The 27,802-nt window shown below is 44.9% G+C and overlaps 1 protein-coding gene across 4 annotated transcripts in view; it reads right to left on the bottom strand.

Moving 5' to 3' along the window:
- Positions 1-27,802, bottom strand: part of dscamb (Down syndrome cell adhesion molecule b) — a 160,098-nt gene that overhangs the window by 34,685 nt on the left and 97,611 nt on the right. For 3 of the 4 annotated variants that reach the window (XM_072701300.1, XM_023813788.2, XM_072701301.1), the window contains exons 4-11: positions 18,904-19,050; positions 18,480-18,758; positions 16,691-16,966; positions 12,608-12,904; positions 8,434-8,709; positions 6,049-6,327; positions 5,827-5,946; positions 3,335-3,514 (exon numbers count right to left, since the gene is read on the bottom strand). In XM_072701300.1, coding sequence (XP_072557401.1) covers positions 3,335-3,514; positions 5,827-5,946; positions 6,049-6,327; positions 8,434-8,709; positions 12,608-12,904; positions 16,691-16,966; positions 18,480-18,758; positions 18,904-19,050 — 1,854 coding nt within the window. Of the gene's footprint in view, positions 1-3,334; positions 3,515-5,826; positions 5,947-6,048; positions 6,328-8,433; positions 8,710-12,607; positions 12,905-16,690; positions 16,967-18,479; positions 18,759-18,903; positions 19,051-27,802 lie in introns of those variants that run through there. The other variant, XM_072701302.1, reaches the window with a different exon arrangement.

Raw genomic sequence — 27,802 nt, 5'->3', positions numbered from 1 at the left:
GTGAACTCATACTATTTTTGCGACGTTACTGCATCACAGCCTGCAGCAAACAAACACACACGCGCACATGCACACGCAGATACCCTGATCCGGGGTGGATCCCCAAGGGAGGAGACTGAGCCTGGTGATAGTCAACATGGGCGCCCCCCCCAAGGGGCTGAAGGAGGCCTCCACAAACAACACGTCAGGCCTGGGGAGGAGGTTCTAACACACTGGGGATGGGGGTGCATCTCTTGGCTCAAAAACAGAGCGACTGGCAGCAGCAGGTGGTAGCGCTGGAGAAGGGCTCATCTCTGAGGCCCCCAGAGGTTTTTCTATGGAAAAGGCAGGGCTGTCCTCCTCTGTGCCTGTCTCCAAATAGATGACATCTACGTTTATCAACTCAGATTTTTGGTGTGGAAGGATTTCAGCAAGACCGATTACACGTATGGGTAAACTAGTTAGCTGTATGGGTGAACTAGTTAGCTAGGGATAACTAACTCTGCTCCCTATAAGCAACAAATGAAAAAGAGGCTGAAGACGATTTGCAGGAAATGTCTCCGCGTGCTGAAACCTTGAGGTCCTTCACTTCACGGCGCAAGCGGCCCACTCCTGTCTCGGGGCTGCAGGCAATACGGTGTATATTGGCGGGGCCCACTAGGAGGCACTGTGCCCCAGTTAGTGTCCAACTCTGGGCTGTGTGTCAGTGTCTCCGCTGCCTGAACAGGGTTAGCAGTGAAACGACAGCGGGAAGGTTAGCATGAGGCACTGCATGCCTGTGACTGAGTTAACTGTGTGTGTATGAATATAGGTCTGCAAGTACCAGCGCATTAGTGTCTGTGTTTCTATATGCATCACACTAAATATGAATTGATCCGACGTGTACATTTTACCATGAATGTGGGTTTACTACTATATTAGCATGCAGGCTGCTGTGTGTGTGTTTGTGTGTGTGCGCGTGCGTCTGTGTGTGTGCGTGTGTCCTTGTGTCGCAGAGCCAGGCGGGGGCCGCGTTGGCACAGGCGAATCACAGCTCAGTGGGGGCTGCTCCTGCACTGGCTTGATAAGAACAGCGCAGGGAAATAAGCCCCCAACATCTAAACACGATCAAATGAGAATGTGGGGGGAGGGGGGGGCGGTGGCAGTGTTGGGGAGGGGGCCAAACGCATGCTGCGTGGTGGCGACAGAACCGGACTCAGCAGAAAAACGCAAATTATGCCGGAGTTTGATTAATGCTGCTTGACAAATCTGGGTTTGGGGGGCGGGGGGAAATAATAAGGCGGATTCCCCGGATGACTGGAGGGCTGGGCGGGACTATGGTACGCCACCACGTCCTGTGTATTTCTGTGCGTGGGGGCCCAGCAAGCTGATTGGATGAAGGACCAAAAAAAAAAAAAAAAACACCTACCCAACAGAGTTTGTTGTTTGCTGGCCTGACCCTCCCCACCTCAACCAACCCCCCCCCCCCCCCAGCCCTCGCCCCATTCTCCGGAAATAACAGAACGATCCCCGTCTAGCTGAGTCACACCCGCGATCAATCCTTCCCCCGATTCGATCCGTGACAAAAAAAGGAATTAGCAGCGCCAAAGTCATCTGCCGCGTGGCTGTGCCTAATTAAAACGGGTCAGCCTGGCCATTTTAATCCTCCACGTGTAACTCCCAAGCATGGAGACAGGGGGCGCTCTCAACGACCTGACCTACCAAAGCGTCATCAGTAACTCATAAAGTAAAAAAGTAAAATTCGCGGCCATGACGATGAGAGACCAGAACTAAAATAAAAGCACATTTCCTGCCGCATCTCTCCTTTACATGAATTAGAACAATGCTGACGTAGATTTTCTAAAAACAACCCGATATTCAGTTCTGTGCTTTTTATTTTATATAGCTTTCTTTGAAAGGTAATTGTCTGAAAGCATTTAAAAAGCAACAAGGACAGCAGCAGAGCCACAAGAGCAGCTGCTGTTATACAGAAAAAGTAGAAGAAAAAAAGAGGAGAGGAGAGCAGAGGAGAGGAGTGGAGAGGAAAGGAGAGGAAATCTACAATAATGGTTATAAACCTGAAGAAAGCGCCTACGGGTGAGTGACTAGCTGATTCGCCAACATCGGCAGCAAGCTAATGATGAAGGCCTGATCTGTGAGATCTTAATATTGCATCAATACTGTCATTTTTTGCGTCTTTCACCAAAAACAGGAATCCCCATGAATCCACGCTTTACCCCAGAAACTCGAAGACAGGAGACATTGAGAAGAAGGACCCGTGGTCTCCGATGTCTGCATCCGCTCATCCTCATTGGCAGGCACCCCCCAATCAGCCAATGGAATGGGGAGGCGGCTAATGCGCAGGTCACGACGGAGGCATGCATACATAGAGGGGGCGGTGAAGGGGGGATGGGAAACGAAGGCAGCAGGTGAAGGAGAGAGAGATGAAGCGAGAGAGAGATGAAGCGAGAGAGAGACTCTGCCGCACATTGGTGTTCACGTTTCCACATGGCAGCCCCTGCTTAAACGAAGTGTTCAGGGTCTAATGAAGGGCAGATAAGTCCTTGGGTGCCGAACAGGTACATGCACAGTTCACGGCCTGCGGGACTCAACCAGGCAAAAATGCTGCCACACAAGGGTCACTGGCTGGGGTGGGGGGGACACAACTTTTGCCCCCTTTCTGACTCCTGCAAAACCCCATTCCTGGCTGAAGGGTGTTGTTACTTAATGAACCCAGTCTGTAGCATAATAATATGTCTGGTTCTGCTGTTACACCTATACCTAAGTGCAAAATACTACAATCATTTTATTGCAATCTAATATATTCATTTAATAGATGCTTTTGTCCAAAACGATGTACAACTGAAGGCTAGAGAACAGGGTCAGCCAGTCCCTGGAGTAATTAAGGGTTCTAGGCCAAATTAAGGGTTCTAAGCCAGGACCCAGGGGTGACATCACTCTGGTAGACACAGTATTTGAGCCAATGACAGGAACTGAGTCCTGAAGTCTATTCCATGTTATTATATGGAAAAAGCCAGATAGCTGTCAAACAGCCTCCTTTAAACTTCTAAGAAATGCCTGATGTCATCTTTACCTAAAGATCTCACACAGCAGACAAGATCTTCACAATATCTGCTGTTACAAAGCTTGATGCGCCACAGGAAGACATTCAATGTTTTGCACAAGGTTCACACTGCTGGTATAAAACACTAAAGTGTTACCCGGAAGGCTGTGATAGATGAAAACTAAAACTCCACCTTTACCCATCTTTAAGTAAAATGCTGGTTCTGGAAGGATGCTGGCTGTGAACTGAGGTAACCCCACCCCCCCCTCCCCTCCCCCTCCAGCATCTCGTGGTGCAGAAGGCGAGCCTTACTTTTGACGTTGAGGTACATGGACTTGCTGACGTCGGCTCCCACGTCGTTGCTGACCTTGCACAGGTAGTAGCCGCTGTCTTCCTCCAGCACGTGCTTGATGAGCAGCGAGCCGTTTACCAGCAGCTGGATGCGGAAGCCCGAGTTCAGGGCGATGGGCTGGAACTGGGGCACCCCGGCACCTGGGTTTGGGAAGGTGGGAGGGGCACCAAGGGGGACTGTCAGCAGAACTGGACCTGGTCAGGTCATATATTCCACAATCTCGCTGGCAAATATCTAATACTATAAACTTTAGAAAGTATTTGCTCCTCTGCTTCAACTTCATTACCTATAATTCTACCTACATCTTTTATATTTCCTGAATTAATCGATATAAAAGCAAAGATTTCATAAAATGTATATTTAGCTGCATTCCCTGTATTATGGTCATGGATATTAAATTAAAAAGCTAAATAGTATTTGCAGCTGTTAAACATCCTTCTATAACTGCTGATCCTGAACAGCAGTGTTTCTCAACCCGGGACTCCAAGCCAGTCCATGTTTTTGCTCCCTCCCAGCGTCCGGGGAGAAAAACTATGGACTGTCTGGTGGGGAGCTGTGAGGGAGCAAAAAGGTGGACTGGCTGGGCGTCCCGGGTTGAGAAACACTGCTGTACGGGATCACCGACAGCCTGGAGCCTATCACAGGATGCACAGGACATGGGGTAGGGGGACACCCAGAAGAGGATGCCAGTCCATCACAGGGTGCATGCTCTGCAGGAGGTAACTGGAGAAGACCCACGTGAAGGTGGACCTGCATATGAACAAATGCAAGTTCCAGGCACAGACATAGAGCCGGGGTAGGAATCAAATCAAAAGCCCTGGAGGTGTGAGGCACCAACCACTGGCTCACTGTACTTCAGTTTGTTTTCCATGTAGATATTAGTATCTTTGCTTTTGTTTACAGTTGTTATGCTTTATAAGTAATGGAAATGTGCACATGCTTATTCATCCATTACAGTGTGCAAAACAATAGCTATTTAGTCATCTTTGGCTCTGAACGCATTTACAAAGATAACTTCTCAAGAAGTTACCAACATGTTCACAATCTGTGAAGGTTGGCTTATGAAGCGAACCCATCGCTGTTGGCCAAACAATCCTGAAATGTGTGCTTATTGTGCAGTTCGTGTTCTTGTTCAGCCATGTACCCTACAGAGTGTTTACCCATTTGCGAGGCTACAATGTGACCCACTGTGCCACCGCGCAATTAAATACTCAATGAGCTAAAACACTTCCTGAGCTCAAGGGACATACTGTACAATACTGTACAAGTGAGAAATGTGCAATATACTCAGTGTATCAACAGTGAACAAAAATCAGAGAGTATTTCTGTAAGCAAGCAGTACCAGCACATCTTCAGAATTGGCTTCCATCCTGGTCAACGCTGTGCTACTAAGCTGTGAGGTCTTAATCGTAGCTGTTTCTCATAGCGCCTGTGAGAAACTGGAGTGGACTGAAAACCCTGGGTGGTCTGTCTCTGGTAAATGGCCAGAGACCAAGTATGATGGCTAGAACTTTGTTCTCTCCCGGCGCAAATTACCCCCTGAAGTTGTAATAGGAGTGCATTGAAGAGAGATGCATTTGCTTGCTCCGGACTCCAACATACAGTAGGACGCTTTTCTTAGTTCTGTCTCTCATTGGCCACACGGCCCTAGTGCAGAGGACGGGGAAGGACAAGTGACCCAGCATCTACCTGCAAGGTATGTGGCCAGTCATTGGGGCCCTGAGTCCCAGGGAACTAGCTAGTATTTTGTGAAGGAGAGATGTCCTGATATTAGACTCCATTCTATGTTTGTCCTTCTTACTTTGATCATGGGCCCAGCTTCCCCTTCAAGCACCTGATCCATTGTTCATTTCCATCCATAGGCTGGAAGCTTTGCCCAAACTCACGACACTGATTCAAACAGATGGGAGCCCTTTGAAACGATGCTATTGTAGCTCACGGTCCTTGCAGAAACATGACGGATAACCCCACTTTCTCAGTGCCCACTCAAGGGTGGGTCAAACCTCTACATCCCTTCGGTCTTCCATGTCGATAAACTCCAATCAGAATCAGAGTCAGAATCGGGCTAAACAAAAAACTAGGCTCCTTCTTCAGCACTGATCCGCTCCGTGCTTCAATGAGGAATACCCCATACGTATGATGAGGCACAGTGTGGGCCGAAACCAGAGATGTGCTGAGCTCTTCCGTTTGTTCCCTTGCCGGCGCTCAATGAAACGTCAGCCGGTTCACGGGGCGTTCAACGAAATTAGGTCAACCCATCATCTTCTACAAATCAAGCCTCTGGTAAATCCCTCTGCTTTCTGTAGAGTCAAGTTCCTCCAGAAGAAACCAACCAGCCACACATCCTTTGCCTCCGATATATCGTTACTCCAAACACACCCCCATTCTCGGTTAGTTGGGAGGAAATGAGGCCTGTATCAGAGAGAAGAGAAGTGTTCGAGGATTTATTTACCTTTGGAATACTTCCACACTATCGTCGGGACAGGGTAGCCTTCTGCCGAGCAGTTCAGGATCACAGCTTTTCCGTAAATTCCATCCTGGTCTCTTGGTTGCACCACAAACCTTGGAGGAACTAGGGAAGGATGAAAGGGATTTGTTTTTTGCTTTGCTGGCATTGCGTTCTGTTGGTACAGACTGGAGTAGCTGTGCTGGTAGGGTTTATGACAGCGCTCACCTCGGACAATCAGCTGGCTCTGGTGCTCCACAGCCGCGGCGTCGTTGCGAGCGATGCAGGTGTAGTTGCCGTTGTGCATGAGAGAGAGGTTGGAGATGCGCAGCGAGCTGGTGAAGTCGATGTTGTCGATGGTGACACCCAGGCTGGCTGGGATTGGCCGGCCGTCTTTCTGCCAGGTGATGAAGATGGGCAGGTCGCCGGACACCACCACGCAGGGGATGAAGACCCGCTGGCCAATGGAGAAGCGTGGGAACTCGAAGGGTTGGATGAAGGGGGGCACTAATTGGGGTGTAGGAGAGAGGAGCAGTGTCATGTTTCAAATAAGCATAGCACTTGGACAAAACCATAAGATCAGTGGTTTCTGCTATTCTGATCAGTGTTGATTTTTCATTAGACATAGCTGCCATGTGGGTGGACAACCATTTATAAATAATTACATTGATTATAATAATAGTATAACCAGCATTGTTACAATATTTGTGATACCAGACATCACACAAAAAACAGTGTCTACTAAACTGCTTCACATTAATGGTGAAGTTACATTGTCAACTTTAATGTCAATGATTCTTGTGTCAATGATCAGTATGTTGTGCATGTACAAACTTACACGTAGAAAGTTACACATACAAAAGCAAATGCATCTCCTTATACAACAATTATACACCAACGCTCCCCGGGTTACGATGGGGTTACGTTTTGATAAACCTAAGGCAAAAATATATAGGTGAAAATGCATTTTAATACATTCAGTACACCTATCCTAACAAACATCATAGCCTAGGCTATCCCACCTTAAACATGCTTAGAACACTTACATTAGCCTACAGTTGGGCAAAATCATTAACATAAAGGATATTTTATAATAAAGTTCTGAATATCTCATGTAATTTATTGAATAATGTACTGAAAATGGAGAAACAGAATGGAATTGGAATACCCTTCGTAAAATCGTAATATCGTAACAGACCATCGCAACCTGGGAGCGTCTGTATAGACATCTTACTCTAATTGAAAGGCCAATTATATGATGAAGAAGCCTGATTCTAGGTCACCGGCGGTTTCATTTCACAAACAATAAAAAATGGACAGAGTGAGTTTTGGAAATTTGCTCTTAAATTAGCCCTAATCATAAAAAAATTTCACTTGGCACAAATTTTCGAAAGATTACAGCTCATTAAAACTGCTTCATGTTGCTTTCTGCCATCATTCCACGCACTAACCTAGACAGGACGGCACCAAATAGAACCACGCAAACGAGAATGAGAAACAATAATAAATACCACTTAAAGATCTACGGTCGGAACAGATTTTATCTACTTGCTATCCAGACACTCCACAGCCAGTGAGAAAATCAGGCGTTTTTTTTTTTTTTTTTTGCAAACCACTGAGTTAAAATAACAATGTAATAAGTAATTCTCCAGCACATATTTAATTCACAACAAAGTAGGGATAATGGACTCGAGGGATTTCCTAAACTGCTTCAGAATTGTAAGCATCAGCAGAGCTAATTAACAGGCCCGGTCGTGATGGAGACATGGTGCTGTTTCCCGGTGCTTTCACCTCCTCATATTTTAAAAAAGAGAGGAAGAGAGGGAGAGAAAGACTGAGAGAGAGAGAGAAGGACCATCATTCATGGCAGCAGCCGGATGATCTACAAGAAGGGCATTGATGCCATGCAGAAAGGGCCAGTGTTCACTAATCTGACCCCGTGTTATTTTTATTTCATTATTTGTATTGTGAATTATTCCGATGAAACAGCGTGGATTCTGAGGAACTTGGATTCTGAGTAACAGACAGGTGTTTCGAACTAACACAATGTCTAAAAAGCCAAGAGAATAAAAAGAACACATAAAAAAAATGTTAAATTATAAAATTATATAATGTAAGGTAGGTGGGGGGCCCAGAGGAGGCATTTTGTCAGGGGGCCCCAAGGAGACATTTTCTCAGGGGGCCCCAAGGTGACATTTTGTCAGGGGGCCCCAAGGAGACGTTTTCTCAGGGGGCCCCAAGGTGACATTTTGTCAAGGGGCCCCAAGGTGACATTTTGTTAGGGGGCCCCAAGGTGACATTTTCTCAGGGGTCCCCAAGGAGACATTTTGTCAGGGGGCCCCAAGGTGACATTTTCTCAGGGGGCCCCAAGGAGACATTTTCTCAGGGGGCCCCAAGGTGACATTTTCTCAGGGGGCCCCAAGGTGACATTTTCTCAGGGGGCCCCAAGGTGACATTTTCTCAGGGGGCCTGGAATAGATCACTACTCCCCAGAACACAGGACACACAATCACTCTTTGGGCAATTAAGAGACAGAGATTCATCATAAACCATGTGTTTTTGTACTGCAGTAGGAGACCAAAACGTAAAGAAGGTCCAGGATGCAAGGCTCACCTTTGACGGTGACGTAGACGCTCTGACTGGTTTCCAGTCGGGGCTTCACCAGCACGTAACAGGTGTACTCGCCCTCATCCACGTCCTTCTGCACGTCGGACAGCTTTAGCGTGCCGTTGTTCTCGAAGGCCCGCTGCCGGTGGTTGAAGGGCAGCAGGTTGGAGTTCTTGTACCACTTGATGGAGTAGTACGGGTAGCCAATGACACGGCAGTGGATGTAGGTGTCCCGCCCAGCTATGGCTGTGAGGTTTTTCATTGGGCGGATGCTGGCAGGCCCTGAAACAGGAAAAGAGAAACACTCTTTAAAATTATTATGAGGAGGGGGAGTCGATAGGCAAGCTGAGTAGCTGAGTCCGGCTCTATAAATAAATAAGTTACTGTTTTCCTTTGGACCTCCTGGTCGACTCTGTAAAAAAAAAAAAACACTAGGATGCAAAAGCTGCAGGATAAAGGTCAATATGCCACCTGTCATGATAGAAACCAAAATCTCACATTACAGTTAGGCAGCAATGAGCCACTGCGTTCTGTAAAGTCAATATATTGTCAAATACAGTACCTACCATATACAGTATGTATGGCAAAGCGATTAAATAAGCAGTATTCTTGGAGGGAAAATGGAAAAAAAATCTTCAATTAACGCTATTCATTTGAAATGAGTATTATGTGGTAATATTTCAGAGCTTTCTTAGATAATATTTACAAACACGTGTTTTTCCCTTTTTATGAAAATGAAATTATATACTGTATGAAACTATATAATATTTCACATCAGTTGCTGAAGCTGAATAAAAAAGAATAACAAAATATCTGGACATTTTCAGGCGACGATCTGGAGGTGATCGTGGAAAGTTCTGGAAGTATGATGGATGGTTTGGCCATTTTGGATGTTTGGTGGAACACCAGTGAGGCGAAGGCCTCTCATGCAGAGATGCTCCATAAGCTAATCAGAGTCCTCAGTTACACACGAAAACACCTGGAAGGCATGAGAAGGCTTCATACACCAAAAGATAGCAGGAATCCGACCCGCTCTGAACACGAGAAATAACCGTGTTACCTGCAAGGCACCTTATCAAACACCTTATCAAGCTTGAGGGTTTGCCTTCCTTATTTTTTTGGTCCAAATGTCTACCCTTGATTCACTGATATCAATGCACATGAAGGCATGTGAGAGACACAACTGCAAGCCACCCTTCCAGTGCTCCAATCCCACTGCTTCTTTGTTTTTGTAACTGGAAATGATGAAGCAACTGGAATGTAGGGTGTGCTTCACTGCAAGTGCGACAATGCGAGTGGTCACTATTACACTTGAAATAATTCCGATGAAAATATATTAACACTGGTCTGGTGCAGTGGTGGCACAAAATGATAAAAATATATATTCTTAATATACACAGTAACTATGGCTATGATCTGGATACTACTAAAATTATAGTCATATACATGTGTTTTGGGAAGAGCACTCTATGACGGACATCAGTCCGAGCCAATGAAAATCAAGGGAGGGGGCAGTTACATTTCTGGGGGGCTCTGGTCTGCCTCTGCTTACTCAGTGTCAGCCAGGGACCAGGCTTTGCAGTGGTTTGGCAGTGGAGAATCGGTAACTGTAATAATTGATTGTGTTTAACTTTCTGCTAATTAAAAACTTGATCGTTAGGATCAGTATTCGGGTGATGAGGTCGTATGAAGGAAGACAAAGATTATGGCAAAAAGTTTTACATAAAACTGAGCTAAATTGTCTTTGTCATGATTAAAATATAATGTTAAATTAATACACACTGCGCTGAATAATAGGAAGCTTAAAATACACATATTGAAGGTTCTTTCCCAGTTTTGTAGTGGTCCGAGAAATAGGATGCGTGTTTGATCGCACACTGTTTCCCTCCCACAATTCCATGCTTACTGACCAATGTTCTTATTGTCAGCTGCGAACAGAACTAAGTTAATAATATATACTCTCCTCCAGTCGTGTTGTGTGGAGAGAAACTGGTATCTGAGATGATGCAGTGGAGGGGAAAACCTGTGACAGGAAATAATCAGACATAAACAGAAGAATGAATAAATAAGACTGACTTTGAGGTAAGCGCAGTTTCTGTAAGACAACCTGCCTATATACCAGGGCTCTTCAAATCCGGACCTCGATTCCAAATCCAGGCCTTGTTTTCAGTTCTCCCAGGTAGTTAGTTTAATAATTACTGATTCTGATTGGCTAGAGGCTTCACACCTGGCTCATAGGTAAAGGAAAGCTGGAAAACCAGCAGTGCTCGGACCTCGAGGACCGTGATTTGATTAACCCTGCTATATACCATTCATTAATAAAAAAAAGAATCATTAATTTCAATACCATGACCTCTGAAAATCAGCAAGAAAAGAGCTGTTTAAAACATGACATTGAAAAAAAAGTCATGATATGTACATTAAATGAAGGAAAAATAGAAAACTTCTTTTTTTGGCAAGTAAAACTCAAGGCACAGGATTCTTCACTGTTTATGTTCGTCTGTACAAGAAGGCACATATTAAAATATTATACCATAAAAGCAGAAAGAGATTTGTATCATACAACCTGAGCCAGAAATGTGACAGGCCACCTTCACTTACACCTGCTTCAGAATCAAGAGCCAATTATGTAAAAACGATCCATATAGTATGTAGACGGGTGTATGGACAGAAAGGTCATGTGACCACGGTAAACACAGAACACGAGGCACCGCCTGAATGAGGCACCATATCGTTAACATACATGCATGGCGAGGCACATGTGCAACATCGGCGCTCGGCGTAAGGATTCAGCCAAGATGGCTCAGGTTGCACCCGGCGCTGTGAAGATCAGGAGCTGCATCCGACGAAATAATACAAACAAATCGATAGAAAGGCATCACATTAAGGACTGCGGCGCCCGCGTCGCTGAAGAGAGATCCGTAAGAATCAGGCGGGAAATGGAGCCGGGATGACAAAGCGGCTCCGACCCGGAGAAGCGTGTATACAGTAGCACCCAGATCAATAAACAAGACCTGTAGACTAATAGAGATACACACACTGACACAAACACACACATACACACCCACAGGCTCATACTCAGGACTATGTACAGTACACACTGGAACACTCAGTCTAAAATGAAAATGCAATGTTTTTTTGGGATGAAATAAGGTTTGTTTTTTTGTTTTTTTTTTACACAGGCTATGGGTGTCATTTGTCCTGCAAACAGAAATATATGAAAAACAAGTGTGAGAGAGACCATGCAAGCAGGCCAGTACTGACAGGCATGCGTACTAAAAAACAGATAACGACATGGCAAGAAACTGGGATGGGGTGCAACTAAAATTTGAAAGAAATGCAAGGAGGCTAATGATGCTGCAGTTATGAGCCTGTAGGCCAATAAATCCCAAGCTAAAGGGGGCAGAGTTTTCTTAAAAAGTACACATTGCCATAAACTTACAATATGTCTGTGAATGTACAATGCTGCACAATAGGGTCTCCTTTTAAATCAGGCCCGTTTAATCCCCTTTTATCTCATGAGTAGAAAACGAGGTTTAGATCATAGAATGCAGGCAGGAGTGATTCTAGGTTTGTGGTATACGTGGGGGCATAAGAGGGGCCAAAATTCATACAGAGGAGCCAACTTTATTATTAGCCAATGAGATGATTTGAATCGTTGAGTGACAGGGGAGGGGGCACTCCGAAGGCCAATCACCTTTCAATTGGGGCCAGTGCCCCTGTAGTCCAGCCCCTGTATACACCCCTGAATGCAAGTAGAGGGGTAGCTGTTTGCAACGGTACAAGAAAAATATTGACTGGCATATCTGAGAGGGAGGGGAGACGTGGACATAGAGTGATGAGAGGTGGAAGCACACAATGGCAGGACAGGAAGACATCAGCAAACAGAAAGGGACGTTTGGACGGAGGAAGATAGCGTACGTATATCCGAATCCAACAAAAGGAGGAAAACATGGCAAAAGGACAGACGAAATCAAACGATGGGGGTCAAACCCTACAACTGAATTTACCAGGAAAAACCAAAGAAACAGAACTGAAAAAAAGAACCAATGCGATCCTGGAATGAGCTCAAGTAAAGGTTAGTTAGGCATTTCCTGAGGATACTCAAAAGACATGCATGAACTTTAAGAACTAAAATGAGTTATGTGTGTGTTTTTGGAGGAGCTGATCTGACAAGCACCTCTTACGTTTATTCGAGCCTGGTAGGTGACCACTCCCGCCGAGTTGTTGCAGGTGCAGCGGTAAACCCCACCGTCCCGGACCTGGGTGTTCGAGATGTTCAGGTAGCTGAGCACGTTGCCTTCCATGGTGATGAACTGGCCCATTCGGTGGTTGCTGTCCTTCACCACCGGCTCGTCATCCAGGGTCCAGGAGACGGTGGGCATCGGCGTACCCTTGACATTGCACACCAGAGATACCGGCTCGTTGGGGCTCACCACCTTCTCGCTGAAGGCTGACAGGATCTTGGGGGTGCCATCTGCAGAGGAGGTCGTGACATCATCAGAGTGCTGCCGGGACTGATCTTCTGACAAGAAGGCTGTAGGTTCCAATGCTCAGTTTGTTTAATTGGTATCGAAGTCTGTGGTTTGTAAGACTTTGCTCAGGGTGGGACATCAAACAGAGCCATGTGACAAAGGAAAGGGGAGAAGCTCTGTGGGCTTTTAACAAAGCGATGGGCGGGAAGGAGAACGAGAGCCTAGTTTAGGCTCAGAGCAACAGAAGCACAACTGGAAAACCAATCAGGTGTTGGGTTCTGTCAACCGGATTTGGGACAGGAACACGGAAATATATTTTATATTATCTGGAACACAGACGTCACCCTGCTTGGAACATCCCCCTACACCCACCTTCTTGTACTGGTATACTATGCAGCGAGAAATCATTTCTGTACTTTCATTCATGCTGTATAAGTTTACATTGTACACAAATACCAGCATTGGGCAGGGCATTTAAACCGCGTACCCTAAAGTAAGCGGAGGACAGCAGCCTATATCACGAAGCTGGATTTCTTGCTTAGCCGGATAACAGGCCCCCTGTTGTGTTTTCTGTGGTCTGACCGACAGAGCTATAGACCAATAAAGAGCTGGGACCCAAGTAAACGCCGCCATGTTTGTAGTCCCCTAACGGCTAAATGTCAGCATGGGCCAGTTGTGAAATAGGGCTTCTCAGACAATAGCGCTTATATCTCACAAACGGAATATCACAGAAAGAATATTTAAATGCAGATTTATTCCAGAGACTCTAAAGAATCCATTGGGTAAGTCCTAAACAGCCCCTGGCAATCACTCCAGCCTAACAGATGGGTTTTCAGTGTTAAACAGGTTAAAATTTTAGTGCCCTATGTATGTTTTTAAGTGTTTCAATGTCAAAACCCAAACCGAAGCTAAATTCATATAAGAAAAAGTAGATGTTAGCAGTTATCATTAGCTTCTACAAATTTTTTTTGTGGTTTGTCAGCATTATTGAATTAAACTTTTGAGATAGCAGATTAGCGGCTATAGAAGTGAACTTTTCGTTTAGCTGCGTCCACCACTGGCAAATACACAGCACATGGCTGCACGGGTTAGCATGCTGTGATTGGAAGGTCATTGGTTCAAATCCAATTGCTCATCTTGCCCTTAACCCTGATTACTCCAGGGACTGTCTGATCCTACTTCCTCAAAATCATACGTCACTTTGGATAAAAGCAACAGGTAAACAAATAAAAAGTAGATGCAATATCTAAAAGGGTGGCACTGTGGTACAGTGGTTAGCACTGTTGCCTCAAAGCTCTGGGACCAACTTCAAGTCTCCGCCATGGCTCCATGTGTGTGGAGTTTGCATGTTCTCCCCGTGTCATTGTGGGGTTTCCTCTGGGTACTCCGGTTTCCCCACCACAGTCCAAAAACATGCTGAGGTTCCACATGCACCTGTCTGCGGCGATCCTGTTTGGGTGGCGGGCTGATGCATCGCTATGGCAGCCGCTGAGAGAACGTCGCTGAGTGAGACGCGCAGCGCCACGCCAGATGGGGACAAACAGGTGCGAACCACACAGCCCACCCACCCCCCCCCCCCTAACAGGTGCCTGTGTGTGAGTTTGGACGAGTGTGTATGTGAGGGGGGGTAGGAGTTGTTTCCATGCTTTTAGCGAAATGAGCGGCCTGCGCGGTGGAGGATACGGGTTCTTTCAAGTCGCGCGATGCGGGGGCCACTCCTGTCGCATGCTCTAGCTCACAAGCACGTCACGACCCCCCCCCCCCGCCCCTTTCGTGCTTGGAACAGAAAACCCAACATCTGCGGCACGTCGATTCAGCTGTACGTTTGCCCCATTTTCTTTCATCTCTTTTTACGGTACTCGGGGGGGGCTCTTAGCTAGATGAAAACCACTGCTATCTGTCCCCCCCCCCCAGTGTGGGGGAAGCGGTCTTTGAAATCTCACCCACTGCAGCTCCCCGATAACTCACCCTCTCGATTATAGATTATCAATACCTCCTTTCCACAGTTCTGTGGCCACTGGAGACAGTTGCCCTGGCAACCAGGCTCAGGTAAGCAATGCTGGGGGGTAGGATTTCTAATAATAGTAGCCACACCATGACTGCATTACAGGCCTCATTAGTGCATGGGCCCCATGAAGATTGATTGCCTCGTTCCCGATTGCACAGTCACGGCACGCTCTCGCAAGAGCACACATGACATGACGCGCCAGAGAGCAGACTGCTTGGAAACCTCAGAGAACAGCATCTCAGCACCTCCTGAGAAAGGGCGTGTCTCCGGATCGCTCACGGTTTGATATTCTAATAGGCAGGCTAGTGCAAGCAGGAGCTGACTCAAAGCATGCTGGGTAATTCAACTTTTATCCATCCATCCATCTTCTAGTCACTTATCCAGTACAGGGTCGCAGAGTGCGACCACTGGAAAGGATGCCAGTCCACCATAGGACACACGCACACACACGGACCACATATTCATATCTTTGTGGGGACTCTCTATTCATTGCTATGGGCATATCCCTAATCTTAAGTATGACAGTCTTAGCCCCCACCCAGCCCCAATCTTATCTGGAAGCAACCAAATAATATTTTGGAATTTTTACTCTTTTGGTTGCAGTGACAGATCTTTGTGGAGACCCGAAAAATGGTCCTTACAACATCAAAAAATAGGTTTTTATTACATTGTGGGGGACATTTGGTCCCCACAAAATAATATAAACCTAATCCACACACACACACACACACACACACACACACACACACACACTATGAGCAATTTACAGATGCAAGGTCATTGACATTATGCAGTGCCAAATATGCCTTAATATACTGGTAAAATGTTAAATCCTTACGTTTTAAAGATGACAAATTGACTTAAGATCAATTTTAAGTTGCTTCACCATTTTGGTTTGGAGGATAATTCTATCCTTGGCATATAACAGATTGGAAATTGAGCTTCGTTACTGTGAGAAATCAACAGTGAGCTAACATAAGCACATGCAGTTACTTTTGATATATTTTTTAATCTTTTAATTTAAAATTTTGATATTGCATTGCTAAATTCTATAATTTGACCTAATTGGGGGGACTGTGGTGGAGTGAGACTAACACTAAAACCAGGAAATAAAATCTCCTCTTACTATCTGTGCGCTGTTGTTTTCCCACCATAAATGATGTCACTTCCTGGAGGATAATACCATGAATGGACTGGCTGTTATTTAAAGTAACATTACAGCAGACTAACACGATGGAAAGTGATACTCAGGCTGCTGGGGGGAAAAAACTCTAAATCCATTATCTACTAAAGCGGCAATCTTAACTAAAAACGTTTTACTTGAAACATTTATATTAGGGAATGGACATAAATGATGTAAAAAGTGACACCCTTTTTCTCTTTTCTGTTAGTACAGTACCTTCCACTCAAGAAGATGGCGAAACTGGTAACGTCCACTCAAACCAATATGATAAAACCGTTTGAAACTGACCCTGATATAATTTCTTCGTATATTTCTTTACAATTCAAAATGTAATAATTTAACATATTACTGATATATTAAGACATTATCTGATGGGGTCTGGAGGATGCATTGCATAGTAGGAGAGAAGCCGCCAATTTCCCCTGTTTTTGGCCTGTGTCCTCTGAGGAGTCCCCACTTTACCCAAAGATGTTTTGTTGTTGCGCAACAATTAAACTCACCCATGCATGCTGTTGAGTATTTCACAGCATAAGCAGGCAACCATATTAGCCTTAAAACCCACAGGTTAATTTTAAGGCCCGTGTTACAGATACTCGCCTTCCAAGATGACTTGCACAAAGTCCTGGGCGGACATCTTGCCGTTCCTCGCGAAGCACTGGTAGGCACCCCCGTCGCTCTTGGCCATGCCTTCCATCACCAAGTTCTCACGGCTGTTGCCGGTGATCCGCACGTTGTTGCCTGGGTAGATGACCTCCCCATTGCGATACCACGAGAGCTCGTACTCATCTGAGCCGGTCACGCTGCAGGAAAGGGACACCTGACTTCCCACGCTGCCCTTCACCTTGCGTGGACTTATCACTGCCTTCAGGGGCTCTGAAACAGCACAGCGTCAAGATGACTCACCACAGAAACCAGGGCAGGGCCACTAATAACACAAAGCATCCCTTACGTATGACAATGACACAAAAACATCATCACCCAACTGGTTTGTTCCAAGCATAACCTCTGTTTTGTGTTTCTGCTCTTGTACTCCTCTCGAAACACAAAATTCTGAAAAGTTTCCACAAAGTTTGAAGAAAATTAGAAAATGGTCATTGCCATTATTTTCTGTTCCGTGTCTTATTTTCCAAGTGATTTCCCATTTAAACGCAAAGTTAACTCAATAATTAGATATGATTTGTGGTCACTAGATACTTTTAAATAAACTGAGGTGCACGTTATAAATGACGTCCTTAATTTAACGCTATTAGTGATTTGGCGGAATGGGTATCTGCGTGTCCTTCATTGTCTGTTTATCAGATATTTTTCTCGCCGAGCTAATCAATTCGATTTATTGACGATACATTCATTTTGCTAATGCCACAGCTTTCCACATGATAGCTATCGTTTGGTGGGCAGGCAGCTGCAACCTCCAAAGCTACACAGGGCTGAAGAAGATGCTGCGATATCTCAGGGCCGTCAGAGTAGTGCTGTCCAGCTAGCACTACCTTCACTAAAACATGCTTCAGTATGTAATTAATCAAGACTTTATCGGTTACCTTCATCTGTCAGCCACTGAGTAGCATTTGATAGAGTTTGAGCGTCTAGTCCATTGGGTGGAAAAAAATGATTAGTGGAAAAAGGTGCTGCGGTCTTTGCCCCAGACCTGACAACAAGACCAGAAAATAAATAAAATAACCAAATTCAGCTTTGATTGGGGGAAAATATTTTGGAACAAAGTATAACCATTATTAACCTGTTAAGCCAATTTTCAGTTAATTATTATGCTATGGAACATTAGAAGTAGATTCCATTTTCATTGTGTCACTGTTCCTACAAGAGTTTTATTGATTTCTGTTTAATGTTTCCATTCTTTGAGCCATTCTTTTGTTTGGAAAAAAAAAACAATGAAAGAGCGTTGTTAATTGGCTGAACATTGTTGCTTTTTTTTGCCTGACCAGCCATTAACAGGTATGCTGAATTACCAGTGAAGGATAAGGCAAAGCAATGACAGAAGCATTGTCAACATCCTTCATAAAGAAAGAAGCCAATCTACCGATCAAGTACTCAGAGGTGGACAACCTCATTATAGTCGAAATACTTCGTATTTGTGCTTTTTGATTCCCTTTGAAAAGAAGCACTTTGTGGCATCTTGCAACAAAATTGCAACGTGTTACATTAAATGCAATTACTGGCAGATGTTTATGCCTGTTCAGAGGTCTCAGTTGCCGTTGAGATATACATAATGACAATGAGTAACTAAAGTTTTCATTATTCCGTTAATTCCTTTAATGGATAGACACACACTTGAAGAGCAGAGGATGGTGTTGGGACATAGTAGGTTGTGGCTCAGATGCTTCGAGGACTTGGGGGACACATGGGGAAGAAGCCCGGACTGTTCACTCACGTTTCACCAGCAGGCGCCCGATAACCTCGGCGTTGCCGTAGCTGTTCCACACCTCGCACACGTAGGTGCCGGTGTCGGAGGGCCGCGTGCTCTCGATCACCAAGCCCGTCACGCTCTGCCGGAAGCGGGTGTCCGGCTCCAGGGGGCTGTTGTCTTTCAGCCAGCGGTACTTGGGGGCTGGGTGCCCTGATGCCTTGCAGGGAAGCTCCACTCTGTGGGAAGCCATGACCTCACGCCGGTCAAAGCCATCCAGGATCACCGGCTCGGAGTTTGTCGGGTCTTGGGATTGAGGATCCGGCGGTGGAAAGGAACAGATACGTTATATATATGGTCAACTGTGGAACAAGGGGGTTTCCATGGGGCCGACCAATCATGACCATCGCTCCAGCTTTCACCCAATGGATTTTTGTCACACTGGTCTCACCTGAGACAAAGAGGCGGGCACTGTTGCTTTGCCTGGTTTCGCCGGTGTAGCGATGCCGTGTGATGCAGCGGTAGTTATACAATCCATCCTCATTCTGTACATCCAGAATATACAAGGCTCCCGTGGATGTAATGAGAAATCGAGATCCTGAAAGTCGAAAGAAAGGGAGGGTAAGTTGTAATTCGTAACTTTTTGATCAACCAAAAGTTGACATAATCTTCCCTCTTGCTTTCCTTGAGTGACACCTTGGGGACATCTATTGAAAAAATAAAAGATTTTATAAGGGTAGAGGTTCCTTCTTAATAACTTGATATACAGAATTAGCTCAGACATCAAATCTCATAATTATGCATTTAAGTTACATTTGATAACTCTCCTATATTTGGGAATTACTTAAATCTCATTTTCATTTAATTTATGAGCCAGATCTGAACAGGCCCACGGTAAACTACCACAGACCTCACCTAAAATATCTTTCCTTCCTAGTTCCACCTCTAATTACATAAACTTCTTTCTGTTACTACATCAAATCCTCTTAGGACACAACCCGGTGGACAACCGTATGAGGTAATGCAGCGCTAATTCCAAGGACTACAGCACACTGAGCGGATCGTCAACATTGGCGAGAGGAACCGCACCTTGCGATCGTGTCTACGCTTTATCCCCAGGAGGACAAGCTGATGTCAAAACCGGCTGAAAATGCAATTTGCCCAAGACCGTTGCTGCTGTGTGTCGTGCTGAATGCGCAAAAAAAGGGGAGTAGGCAAGGGCAGAGGAGAGCTAGGAGCACGCTCAGATACAGCCACAAGATGGCTTCCTGTGTGGGTCTGGTGGAGGGAATCCAGGGTGTGAGAGAAGGAATGCCGGGGAGGTGGGGTAGGGGGAGGGGGCATTTAAATAAGCTGCAGAGATGCCGCCTTTGGTCATGTGCGGCCACGGTACCTTCCAGAATAATCTGGAAAAGACACGGACCATATTTCTTTGTGTGCCCCCACATTTTTAAGCGCACGGGGAGGGCAGGTGCTGTGATTTGTTTATAAGAACTGTCGTCTTACTTAAAAATTCTCAGCATCAGAACTTAAAGAATTTCGGTGCCTTGTTGTCTGACTAGCGACGCAACGCAGACAGACACACACACAGTTATATCACTTTTCTTCAAGAAAAGAGAGAATCTCAAAAAAAAAAAATTAGGCTGCTGGTTATTTATCTTGTCTGCGATTTTGTGTTAGAGGCAGAAAAATCAATAAGAAATTTTTATTTCTCTGAATCAGGCTAAATTCATTATTCATGCAGTTCTTTTTTGAAGGCACCTTAAGGATAACTGAGTATGGAGGAAGACGCTGAATGAAATCGAGAAGAACGATGGACGGGAAGGCTGCCCTTTTGTTTGTGTCCCTCGATACTATGGTTAATATATCGCTGTTATCCCTTTTGCACGATGTCTGCTTCTGTAACACACTCAGCTTGTCGAACTAAAGGCAAAACCAAAACAAACACAAAATGGAAAGGCAGTGCGATAGAACGTACAGCAACACCAGGCAGGTGACTTCGAAGAAAAAACCTGCCTACTCTGTTCTCTTCAAAGAAAAAAAGGACAAAAATTTTTACAAGGAAAAAAAAATCCTGTTTTGTACGCTCTTGCACATCTATTTATTGCATGGAGGAACAAAATTCCTTTAACAGAATATCAAAAAAAAAAAATCAAGGATTTAAAGTATTGTGTGGTTTACTGTTTTATACATAAAGAGGAAGAATAACAAAAAGAAAACCATTCGATTTAACTTGCAAATATGGGCAACGCTAATGTTTGCATATAAGGCGAGTGCTCGACGTTGTTGCATAGATCAAATGAAGTAAAGGAGAGAGAGGGTGGCAGCTATTGTAAGCACTGACCTAGTTAGAAATGAGAGTCAGTGGATTTGATATCCTGAAGGGGTTTACAGCTTCTGGTTTAAATTCAGTTGCGTGTGACAGGCAACCAGCAGCAGGAGAATGGTGTGTGTGTGTGTGTGTGTGTGTGTGTGGATTAGGTTAATATTACATTGTGAGGACCAAATGTCCCCCACGATGTAATAAAAAACCTATTATTTTCATGTTGTGGGGACCATATTTCAGCAGCCCACAAAGATCTGTGAATGCAATCAAAAAACTAATAATTAATGTAATAAGTCTTGTATTTAGTTTGGTTACTCATGGTTAAGGTTAGGGCTGGTTAGGGGTTAAGGTCGTCGTTGGGATTAGAGATTTATCCATAGAAATAAATGGAGAGTCCCCACAAAGATATATTTACAAACCTGTGTGTGTGTGAGTGTGTGTGTTGAGGGGGTGGGGATGCACCCCTGGTTACCAGACACAGCCATGAAAAATTCAGCATCTCTTTGACTTTCACAAGGCCAGGCTGTTTGAATGGAGCTTTCGACAAATTGCCTAGGTGTGGAAAATTATCTCTGAGACATCTTTTCACTCTGCTATATTTATTTCGCCCCATAACGGTTTTGCGAAGGTGTCCTTAATTCTCAAAAGAAACGTGTATATCTGCAGCAGGCCGGCCATCTTTAATGCGGACTCTCCTCTGCTAGAGACATTTTTAATGGCATCTTGGGACACTGCTGGGGATTCCATCCCTGCCGAAAGAAATTGGCCATTGTCTTGAACAGCAGCAACCTGCCATATATACATATATTTTTCTCCCTTCTCCAGGCACCTGCAGTCTGCTAGTGACTTTTAGGATGTCAAAACCCTGTCATGATTTTCTGGCAGACTGTATAAGACGAGGAACGGATGGGGAGAGGGAGAGAATCCTGACTTTAAAGTCTGCAGAAAGCAGAAATCAAAGACAGAGAAAATGTGCACTCTTGTCTCCCTCCCGTCTCTTTTCTACCCCCCCCCCCCCCTTTTTGCTGCCGCTCTCTGATTTTCTTTGCCTGTCCCTGAACTCTGCTTGGCACCCAGCGAGGCGCCCAATGTCGGCGAGATATTCAGAACCGCGCGTTTGTTCCGCGGGCGCGTGGAACGCGCACGGCTTTCATTAAGACAGACAGGCCGTCACGCGGGAGACGCGGGGCGAAGCCGGGACCGCGCGCGCTTCAGAAAGGCACCGGGAACGCGACACCCCTTTATTGGCCTGCCGATCGCTGGGAGCGCACGCTTAATTTAATCACTCCCCCCACCCAATGCAGCTAAATCAAATTTCTCCAGACTGTCACACTTAGCATGTTAAATAAGGCATTGAAGACGCTTTTGAAGATGGGAGCCCCCCCCCCCCCCCCGAAACTCCGCCCACAACCCCCTGGCCACCCCCAGTCCCAAACCACACCAGCTATTGGCTCCTATTATATTTGCACAGAATTCCCCCCCCCCCCCCCATACCACCTCAGGTTGGGGACAGGCCATTCGTCAGTTGCACTCCCCCCCACCCACCACCCCCCCAAAAAATCCATTCGTGACTCAAATCTCACACACCGGCACTGCTCTTCTTTTGTTCTATAATTCTGTTACACTCAGGTGTCCCTGTGACAAAAAGACAATCATAGTAGCCACCTTCGGGGTCACATGACGCACAACCCCCCCTCCCCCCCCACCTGAGTGGGTACGGAGGAACAGCCCCATGTAATTTGCACGAGCATGAGGATACGACACACTACTACAGCTGCTATTTAAGGGAAAAGGCAGCCTTTAAGGTGGGACAATATAGGGCCAGTACAGGCACTTCCCTTTCTTCACCTGATTTCTGTCTTTGCATCAATTCTCGGGTGAACACAGTGTCTATGATCTAATCAGTTTGGAAGATGGAAAAAATAATAACTTGCCTGAAACCTGACCTTCTGTGGAATCCCTCATCCTGAGTCAGACCCAAATAGGGTCAGGTCACTATGGCGATTTTTCTATGAATCACATGATTATGATGTCACTAATCAATTGATGGCAAGACCTACTAACATGTGCAGCCAACCATGTTTTCAATACCTGCAGAATAACAGCCAAAACAGTAACCCTAAAAATGGTGGAGTGTTGGTCGTCCCAAATTTAGCCTGATCACACAGGCTAATTTAATGTGCATAATTACTACTGTGAGTATCACCACTGCACCACGCACTACACTGCTGTGCATTTTATTCACTATTTTATGTTGTCTGGAAGACAACTGTGAAACATTTTATGTTTCTCTGTCCTCTTATCTGTTTTCCGGCTGTTACATGTCACCGCAAGCGCCATACCAAGACAAATTCCTCGTACATGTGAACTTCCATGGCCAATGAAGCTCATTCTGTTTCTGGAAATAAAAATCACCCCATCTGCATATTATGGAAAAACAACAGTTTATGACCAAATAAATCCTATGCTGTCAATTGCAAAATTAATAGGTAGTTAATAGCTGTTAATTGTTCGCCTTTCTATTATTTGTTGAGCAAATGACCCAATTTAATATCTATACATTTGAATTAATGTCACAATTTCAGTTTTGCGCCAAAGGTAATACATGGTTATATCAGACATTAGGTGAGAATGCTTGTACAAACCGCAGGAAAAACATCTCCCTATTAATCCCACAGATATGCTGGGTTTATCTTAACCCTCCCACTTTGCTTACGGTTAAACATCTCCTTCTACCTTTTCTCATTAATTATGCAGCAGCTAAACCTTTGCCCGGCAGCCAAGACCTCAGCTGCAGTGCTCCACAGTCAGTCCCACCTCTCCGAAAACCCTGGAGGACCGAGGCGGCCCACAATCCCTCTCTTCTACAAGCAAGACATGCATCCACAATCCTTTGTGCCCTGTTCATGTTTCCAGCTTCGGTGACATCATGCTTCGGTCATGTTGAATGCTCTGTTCATATTTTGGGTGCATTTGTCTGCTTTCATACACCGACAAGACAAAAAAAGCTGTCAAAACTGGGAGCAGCATCTTAAGGTGTTGCTGTGCATCAAACGCAGCTTGGTGTGAAAAAAAGGCACTAAAAATAATAAAAAGCTTCAGTCATTTTTCATTCAGTTGTATTTGTTGTAAAATTTGCCTTTTATTATCAAAATATATAAAATGATTTACTATATCAATGCAACATTTTTTTTCTATTCTCTAGAACAAATCCTCAATGAGTTTATTGTTAATTAATCCTTTCTATTTTGCCTTCATGCACAATGTCAGAGTGACGCAGAATATTTCATTTACATTTTAATTGTTTCCCACACTAAATTGTTTTGTTAGTTTGAAATAAAAATCTTAATTGTAAACAGTAGAGGCTGGATTGCCTGGACAGTACAGCACTAAACTGGGCATTTTTCATACATACAGGGTGAAGGTTTGAAACTCCAGTTACCTGTTTGACCTGTTGACAGTGCTGCAGTATGTAAGATTCTGACTACCTGCCTTAAAAGGAAACGCCATGTTTTGACAAATCGAAAGAAACTCCAATCAGATACAAAAATAACAACATAAAATCACATTTAAATTTCCAACACTTTCCACATTTCAGCATGAACATACCGCAAAGTACTCGAGTTAAAATATACCCAAACATATAAATAATATTTTCAGTATTCAGAAATAGGCACATTGGCACATTGAATGTGGAGAAAGCTACCAGCTGACCCAGTTAATGAAACACTGTCGGTTAATTCTTTAGGCTTTTAATTAAATGTGATTTTCAAGGATTAATTTTCAGTGTCTATACAGGGATTTACTAGAGTTGCAGAAGCATGGCAGTAAGGAATGAAAGGGGGGCGCAGGAAAGTGAAAACATCCTCATAAGCACACGTCCCTCCTCCCACAAGCAAGGGATCTCAACATCTCGTGGTAACCTGTAGGTGCAGGGTCCACCAAAGGGGGACGTGGCAGTGGGGGTGGTGTTTAGGGGAGAGATTCATTCATGTCCTAGCACCAAGCTTTTGCTTTATGCCAGTGTTTCCCAATGTGGTCCTTGAGGACCCACAGTCAGTCCATGTTTTTGCTCCCTCCGAGCTCCCTGTTAGACAGTCAACATTTTTGCTCCCTCAGGGAGCAGGGAGGGAGCAAAAACGTGGACTGACTGTGGGTCCCCAAGGACCAGATTGGGAAACACTGCTCTATGCAATGTGTCAAGCTGGTAAAAAAGGGCTTCAATAATAAATGTATGTGGGGGGGTGGAAATCTCCTCTCCCAGTAACTCCTTTTCCTATGTCACCTTCACCTCTGTGGTACATCTGTTCATGGTCCGTACCATGGGTGACCCCTGCTTGGGAATATGTAAGTGGACTCTGTTTTGCGAATTGCACTTGATTCTATGCCTGAATTTCCCCCCTTGGACGTTTTCCGGAGATGGAAAGGCCCCTGTTTCTTCCATCCCGCATGTTCCCTGCAGTCTTTCATGTGCATCCACTGTTCGACTCACCAGCATGACATTTCTTAAAGGGCTAGCAACGAAGAAGTCTTACCGTACATCAGGGGTTCCCTGGGATACAGAAAACTAGGGATCTGGGGGAGGGGATTCGTTAATTTCCAAAAATTACCTATATTTTCAAGCCATGCCAATTTTGACCCCTCGCATCTTAATCGCATCCTAAGCACATCTACAAAATACTGAAAGGGCTACATTTATTAAATATTGCTGGACCATCAGTCCCTCAAGTCAACAAGTTTTACCGCTAACCGGTGGCACCCACCCACACAAAATGCTTTACATTTCAACCCCCACATCTTCATCTGATATGAGAAAAGACAAATATTGCCCGTACTGTTGCGTTATGCATGTTTGGAATCATACAAAGCCCATTAGACAACTTTTATGGTCGTAAAAAGCTGAATACTGTGCTTAACATCTGGAAGATTTCCTGAAGATAATACACACAAAAAAAAATATGACTGAAGACGAAAAAAAACCTGCTTGTCTACATACGGTGCTTGGTCAGACAGAGTGCTGTCAGGGCTGGGCTGCCTTGCTATGAATGCGAGCTACTGAGGGAGTGTAAAAAAAAAGAGCTTCTGGGAGACTACATGACTGTAAGTCAGTTACTGTCCTCTGAAATGACTTACAAATTAACATTTAAAAATATCGGGGGGTGTGGGGTTAGGGAAATCAGCTTTCATATGCTAATTTCAATCATAGTTAGGTTATACAATTATCCAAAACATTTCAACAAGCTCTGCTAGACAGTTCCCAGTAGACCCTTGAAGATTTTGACCTCTTGCCCTTTGTCTCGATGGGACAAGAGACAGAGATTAAAGCTGGTGCTTTAAATCTTCTCACTTGCATATTTATGCTCCGTTCGATAGCTCTTGGGGGGAAAATTGTATGTTCCGACAGTTCATTCTTACTTAAAAGGCTGTGCTCTGTACTGTACTGTATTTTGACAGAACAGGCTTTGCATTTAGGTAAAAGAAAATGCAAAGGTTCATAACATGTAACCACCCAACCTAACAAGAGAGGCCAAAGGATTTTATTTTATTTTTTTGCATTTCTTTGTTCCGAGAATATCCGGAACTTTAGTCGACGAGGTGCATGGAGACACATTAACAACCACACGGGCGATTTTGACAGAGGGCCCATCTTTGGAAGGCAGTGTGGGAGGGACTGCTCCTCACTGAGGTGTCACCGGCATCAGAGCCTTGGATCCCACTCCATCCGCATACCCTTCAAGAACTTGGGCTCACAGCATCCCACGAAAAACATCCCTGCCTTACATGCTGAATCTATAACGAATAGGTCCAGCATGTACTTCCTGGTAAGATCTTTCCTGCGCTGATGTTCTCCCTGCTATATGACGGCCTTGATTATAAATCCTCCCACGCCTCCTTCCTATAGCCCCCCCCCCCCAGTCTATCTAACCGCCCCAGCCCTCCCCCTCCTATCAAAGTAGCTTTCCCTCATGACAACAGAAAATCTATGTGTGGGGAGCATGCAGAAGACAACCATAACCTCGATGGTGCATCTGGATCACATTTGGCCCCATCACCACCAGGGCAGTGAGCTGCCACCAGTCTGACCGTCGGCCAGTGGTACCGTGACTGTGGGATTATAGCAGCATCTGAAAGGCGCCTACTTCCGTGTAGCTTCTGCATGACAGCTTATGTTATCTTGATGTTTCCACAGGTTTATGCGCAGCTGAAGAATGGCGCTGTTGGTCAACAAATGAAAAAAGCCAAACTGTTGACCATCAATGTCAATTTTTTTGGCTTGTTAATCTTTCTGTTTGGTTTCTGCAGTGGCACAGCCTTAAACTAAACTACAATTTATTTACAATTTGTCAGACAGACATGAAATTAGTTAAATCCTATGAACACTGCATTGAGATGTTTTGACATGGAGTGCATGTGTGACTGCATGCATGCACCAATGGACTCGGGTTCGCCTGCCTTGTTACCCGAGCTTCCAAGGAAAGGTTCCAGGTTCACTTTAACCTTGTACTAGATAAACAGTTAATAGATATATGGGAAACATGATCGTTTCTTTCATTGGGCCAATATATTCCTTTAAAAAACCTGTATCAGACCCCCAACACCCCCGTTCCACATGTCAGAATACCTCAAAGGCTGTGGTGTCGCGGTCCAACCCGTACCGACAGTACAGCCGATTTGCAGGTTACATAGGGCTGGTGGGGTATTGCTGTTAGCTGGGGAAGCAGAGCATCTCTCAAGCCTCTGACAGGCCAATAGGAGGCAATCATAGCGAGGCCAGCAGGGAGGCCTTGACAGCCAATCAAAATTCTGCTGCACATACACTGTATTTGTACTTTGATGAATTTCTGATGAAGATAACAGTTTGGTAACAGTGTCCTGGCCCTGCATGCCTTAGCCAGGCGGTTCTCAAACTTTGCGTTTCAAGGGGATCGCGATGCGGTTTCCAAATCTCTCTGAGTAAATGTAAGTATTAAATAATAAATATCTCTTACAGCCAGTGCCATTTAAATTTAAATTAATTCTAAAT

Source organism: Paramormyrops kingsleyae, chromosome 17 (genome assembly GCF_048594095.1).
Source record: "Paramormyrops kingsleyae isolate MSU_618 chromosome 17, PKINGS_0.4, whole genome shotgun sequence".
Classification (NCBI taxonomy): Eukaryota; Metazoa; Chordata; class Actinopteri; order Osteoglossiformes; family Mormyridae; genus Paramormyrops; species Paramormyrops kingsleyae.
The sequence above is the reverse complement of the archived record's forward strand: the minus strand, read 5'-3'. Positions and strand labels throughout refer to the sequence as shown.